Source organism: Nelumbo nucifera, chromosome 7 (genome assembly GCF_055504915.1).
Source record: "Nelumbo nucifera cultivar China Antique chromosome 7, China Antique-T2T, whole genome shotgun sequence".
Lineage (NCBI taxonomy): Eukaryota > Viridiplantae > Streptophyta > Magnoliopsida > Proteales > Nelumbonaceae > Nelumbo > Nelumbo nucifera.
Genome location: NC_142655.1, coordinates 30,474,781 through 30,480,642, shown reverse-complemented (window position 1 = coordinate 30,480,642; position 5,862 = coordinate 30,474,781). Strand labels below are relative to the sequence as shown.

General features: G+C 36.0%; 1 protein-coding gene across 1 annotated transcript; it reads right to left on the bottom strand.

Moving 5' to 3' along the window:
• Positions 1–1,713: 1,713 nt before the first annotated feature.
• On the bottom strand, positions 1,714–5,287 carry LOC104598224 (NAD(P)-binding Rossmann-fold superfamily protein). The gene is made up of 4 exons (XM_010260156.2): positions 5,170–5,287; positions 4,832–5,090; positions 3,726–3,908; positions 1,714–2,280 (listed from the first exon to the last, which is right to left on the bottom strand). Exons 1-4 carry the CDS (start codon positions 5,244–5,246, stop codon positions 1,888–1,890), a joined length of 912 nt encoding a protein of 303 aa, XP_010258458.1. The 5' UTR covers positions 5,247–5,287; the 3' UTR covers positions 1,714–1,887.
• Between the last annotated feature and the right edge of the window lie 575 nt (positions 5,288–5,862).

Here is a 5,862-nt window from a genome sequence, read left to right as displayed (position 1 = left end):
CACATTGTTCTTACCACTGTTTTTAAAACCGGACCGGATCGGACGGTGAGACTGGAAAAACCAAAAACCAGTCACCTGATCGGTTCCATTTTCCTCTAAAACCGCTTTTTCCCCCAAAATCGTTGATTTTGGTTAGCAAATCGCTGAACCGGCTGATTAACCATTCGAACCATTTGAACCATTCAAACGGTTTTGACTGTTTTCTAGATTTTAATTTTTTAGTTAGAATGGGCTGACTGTTTGGGTTGAATAGTCGAACCGTTCAAACCAATAACCAGACCCCTGACCGGTTCGATCACCGATTCGTTTTTAAAAACCATGATTCTTACAGAGGGATATACGTACCCTCTTATCTTTGAAATTACTTCTTCCATGAACTTATTTTTGGCATTTTTTCCTATTTAATCATCTTTTCATTTCCCCCTTCTTTTTCACCAAAATCTTTCTCAAATTGTAAGTTGGAGTCTAACTTGTTGGGTTGGTCTTACGTGAGTTTATTGGAGTAATGTCATCACTGGTGATGAGGCAGAACCCTAATGATCCTCATTGAACCCTAATGACCCACAGTTTTCAACTTAATTAAATTCTTGGTTTTCTCAGAGGCCTGTAGATGATTTGTTTCAATCATGGTTTTCAAAATCAGACTGGATTGAACAGTCGGACTGGAAAAACTGGGAACTGGTTAGTTGACCCGTTCCATTTTATGCTAGAACCATTATTTTGCCAAAAACCATTGATTTGGTCAATAAACTACTGACTCGGGCAGTCAAACCGTTCGAACTGTCCAACAGTATTGGCGATTTTTATTTTTTATTAAAATTTTTAATTTTTTTTGTCAAAATAGGCCATCCATTCAGTTTGAACGATTGGACTGTTCGACCTAAAAACCGGACCTCTGACCAATTTATTGTCCGATTCAATTTTAAAAACCTTGGTTTCAATTTATTAATATAAGACTCAGTTTGGATGGAGTAAAAAGCAAATATATAAAGTGCAAAACCTTATATTTTATATATTTTTGCAATATACATATTTGTATTTGTACTCTTTTTCAAACTAAGACTAAAAAGTTTTTCTTAAAAAAAAACGCATGCAAAATAAACTGAATTGAACAATCTCTCTCTCTCTCATATCTTTCTTGGGTTCTCCATCAAACTTGTACAAAGTTGTTGTGTTTATATGAAGAAAACAAAATCCAATTCTCACCATCACATTACTTAATATAATGACCTTGTAATACGTACATCTTAAATATTATTTATAGAGCTTGTTTGACAGGCATAAAATAACGATTCTTGGTTGTATTTTCCTGTTGCATCGACATCGGCCAGTTTTTTAATCAAATAAAGATTTGCTTCCATGTGATGAGATTTCTTCAATACCAAGTATCCAATTTTCTGTTTTTTTTTTTATTTGTTTTTTTACATCTAATTGAATATGGACAGCAGAACCCAAGATGAATGGTTTCATTTTAGGCCTTGTTTGGTGTACCTTTGTGTATGGGTTGTTAGTTTTTTAGAAGTTTGGCAGCCTGTATTTTAGTTTTTTTTTTGTTTCGTTTGATTGGGAAAAGAATCTAATTGTCAAAAGTGGCAGCTCCAAAAAGACACGGAAAGACACGGAAAGCCCATTTTCGGAAAGTTTCAAATGAAGTTTTTACTTTTTTTTTTTAATTCATTTTCACGCGAAAAGACATGCCTTAACCATACGATCTTCAAATTATTAAGATCTTGATGCAAAAATTTATATCATCTTTTAATTGTTAGAATTTTCAAAAATCAAAAAAAACTTGCGAAATGGCCCTTTAATTAATTTGTCCATAATGAAACACTAAGGACCCACTTCAAGCCAAGCAATCTACATTAATTATATATATCTTGAACAACGCTAGAGCTTTGAATATATAGAAGGGGTGGATTGAATGAAGAATTTTCCAGTGGGGAGTTCATCAGGTGGGAGAAGAGCGATCCTAGTTCCAATGTGGGCTGCCACATGAGCCGAGTGACATCCCTTGCCACGTGTCATAGATGTTCTAGTGAAGCCCGGACAGAAGCAATTCACACTTAAACCACGTCCCTCGTAACGCTTTGCCTGAAGCCTGGAATACGCATTCAGAGCAAGCTTAGACACAGAGTAGTCAGTCCATTTCTCAGGCCACCCTTGCTCCATCCATGTCCCCTTCTTCACGTTCTCAAGGAACTCTCTCAACATTCTCTCGATTCCATCCTCTGACAGCCCTTCTTCTTGCAAACTCTCTCTTACTGCAGGATTTCTCACCTTCTACAAGGCAATAACAAATGAAGGTAGCCCTGGTTGTTAGCTTAATTCCACTTCCACTTGAAACATAAAAAAACCCCAAATGGCTTAAGCTTTGGGATTTATTCTTTTGAACCCTAGTTTCGCTTCGCATGGGTTCCCTCGGCTACAGGAGTTCGGATCTACTGACCATGACACATTGCTAGTCACGTGCATCCTACTCTTACTATACATCAAGAACATTGGTTGTACTTCAAAACACCGATATATATTCCCGATGTATATGCGTGTGACCAGCAGATCCGTCTATTGGGAGCATCTCCCATTAAGGTATTCTCAATATACGGTGAGATGTGCATGTGGGGTACACTCTGTGATGCACCAATTAATACGAACTCTTTGGCTTTAGGTTATAAGGGTTGAACTATGATACCAGAAAACTTATAACCAATCAACCGTGTATGATAGAAGCGGTAATTAACCAATCAGGTGGTTCATCAAAATTTACCAGGATTGGTGGTGGGGGTTTGATTGATCAAAGCTCTTCCCGTATCATACTTTTTTGGCATCATAAATTTATGGGAAAATTCCCGATTAGTACCCTGTATTTTGGGTCTAATGCCACTTTGGTTCCCGAACTTTAAAATGCGACAATTCTGTACCCAAATTTCCAAAATGTGTCAATCCATTACTCTCCGTTAATCAGCCATTAAGTGGCATTTAAAAAATACACAAATACCCTTCAAGTGTCATCTAATTTTTTTTATCAACCATCCAAAGGATGACAAAAAATTAACAGTCCCAAATCCTTGTCTTTTCTATTCAAGAATGTTGACAAAAAATTAACAGACCCCAATTTTGTTGAACAGAAGAGGCAAGGATTTGAGACTGTTAATTTTTTGTCAACATTTGGATGGTTGATCAAGAAAATTATATGACACTTAAAGGGCATTTGTGTCTTTTTCAAATGTCACTTAACGGCTGATTAACAACTGATTAACGACAGATACTAGATTGACACGTTTTGAAAGTTCAGATATTGAATTGTCGCATTTTAAAGTTCAGGGACCAAAATGACACTAAGCCCAAAGTACAAGGTACTAATCGGGAATTTCCCCTAAATTTATTCATATTTATAAAAGCAATTCTCACCGAATGCTTAAAACACTTTTTTGGTTCAAAATTTGTTTAAACTGAGCCTAATCAACTTATGTTTAGTAAGAGTTGTGAGCTAATGTTCATGGCAATAACAAAAGAGTGTAGGTCTTGGTGATAGCGAAAACCCAAAATGGCTTAAGGTTGCTTTTGGATAAGCTTTTCCATTTGTGTTTTGGCTTCAGGTTATTATGTTTTTAAAAGCAGCTATTAGTCTTGCCAAACACCCAAAAACACTTTTTGGCTCAACTTTGTTTTTCACAGTTCAAACCTCAAAAATAAAAGCTCATCCAAACGGAGCCAAATTAACTTACGTTCAGTAGACCGAGTTGTGAGCTAACGTTCAGTATCCGGCTTATGGAAGGCGATCGACGGAACAGTGGCAGAAGGGCCTCCGTCAGCAACTTGGGCCCATAAAAGTTGGTCCTAATTACAGTCAGAGCATGCTCCACTGAGTTCTCCCCAATGTCATTGAAGGATACAGCTGCATTGTTTACCTGTAGATGTTACAAGCAATTTTGTCAGACTCGGACCGGACAGAACCATTATGGGTCAAATGGTTCAGCTGCCCGGTTCAATCATTGAACTTGTTCTAATTAAAAATATATAAAAAAAGAAGATAGTAGAAGATGGTTATTTTTAAATTTTAATTATCTTCTAAAGCTATTTGTTTTAGATGAAAATAATTAATCTTAAAACAATAAATATTAGAGATTAATCACACTTTCCAAGCCAGCATTTCCCAGAACCACCCAAACCAAACAGACCATAAACATATTTACATTTTTGTCTATGCCAGGCTGCCAGCCTCATGTATGAAGTTGAGGGGGAAACGAGTTGGTGAGTTTTCTAATCAAAGAAGGAATACATTAATTAATTAAATAAAGGGAAAAACGTGTCGCCACCCATGCTACATATTGTAAGTTTCAGTATTAAATTGAACAAAGAAAAAAAATGAAGAAATACAGATGGCTTCTTTAATTTCTTGTTAAGGTTATATGTTTTCTCCATTATTTTAAAGGATTGATAGAGAGAGAGAGAGGAATGATACCAAAAAATTTGACCAACAGAGCTCACAAGAATTTTGATGAATAGAAGTTGCATTAGTTATCAATTCTATGATAGTGGTTGATTGATTATCAGTTTTTATTAAGGTTCAAAATATCGATACAGGTCGATATCTCGGCTTATATTGGTGCTTTTTTTCTATGTGTGTATTATTTTCTTATTTTTTCTGAATTTGATTCAGAGGGATCAGTTTAAGGCCTGTCTACCCTCTGAACTGTGATCTGACCCGAAACATCTTCTGTAGGGCGGTGTATCAAGAAGGTCCCGATACAGCTCAATACGTATCAAATATTTGAACCTTAATTTCTCTCTCTATGTATCTATCTAAAGAGAGATGTTTACATATACTTACAAGAATATCCAACCCTCCAAATTGTTTGTTCAGCCATGAGACAAAGGCGTAGATGGAACCGGGGTCTGATACATCCAACTGAGAGAATTCTACATAAAGTCCTTCAGCTCTAAGTGATTCAACTGCCTGCTGACCCTTAGACAAATCTCTGGATGTAAGGATCACTGTTAGTCCCATCTCTGCCAGTCTCTTAACCATTGCAAAACCAATGCCCTTGTTTGCCCCAGTCACAACAGCTACCGTATCTTCAGACCACCATCTGCAAGCCCCATATCATCTCATGTTACATTACAGAAGAATATACAAGAAATCTAGAGAGAGAGAGAGAGGTGTCTCACCTGGTTGTGGAGAGATGAAGAGAAGAACTTATTGGCCTGTCTGAGGGGAAGGAAACCTCAAGTTCTTTTGATTCCATTGCATAGAAATGATGATCAAACCTTATTGAGACAAATTGCAAAACAACACCCTATATATAGATGTATAAAATAGGGAAAATTCCCAATTAGTATCATGTATTTTGGGCCTAGTGTCATTTTGGTCCTTCAAACTTTAAAATGTGATAATTCAGTACATGAACTTTTAAAATATGTCAATTCAGTACTTACCGTTAACTAGCTGTTAACCAGTCATTAAGTAGCATTTGAAAAAGATACAAATATCCTTCGAGTTTCATCTAATTTTCTTTATAAATCATCCAAACGTTGACAAAAAATTAACAGTTCCAAATCTTTGCCTCTTCTATTCAAGAAAGTTGGGGTCATTAGAATGCCCATTGAGACATGACTCCAACTTTCTTGAATAGAAGAAGCAAGGATTTGGGACTTTTATTTTTTTTCAATGTTTGGATGATTTATAAAGAAAATTAAGTGACATTCAAAAGGCATTTGTGTCTTTTCAAATGCCACTTAACAGCTCATTAACAACTAATTAATGGTAGGAACTGGATTAACACATTTTGAAAATTCAGGTGCTAAATCATCGTATTTTAAAGTTTAAAGACCAAAATGACACTAAACCCAAAATATAGGATA

Coding starts and splice junctions, on each gene's coding strand:
- LOC104598224 (XM_010260156.2), bottom strand. CDS start 5,246: ATGGAATCAAAAGAACTTGAGGTTTCCTTCCCCTCAGACAGGCCAATA. Junction 3,909..4,831: donor TTGGAGGGTTGGATATTCTT/GTAAGTATATGT, acceptor TAACATCTACAG/GTAAACAATGCAGCTGTATC. Junction 2,281..3,725: donor CACAACTCGGTCTACTGAAC/GTAAGTTAATTT, acceptor ATTGCCTTGTAG/AAGGTGAGAAATCCTGCAGT.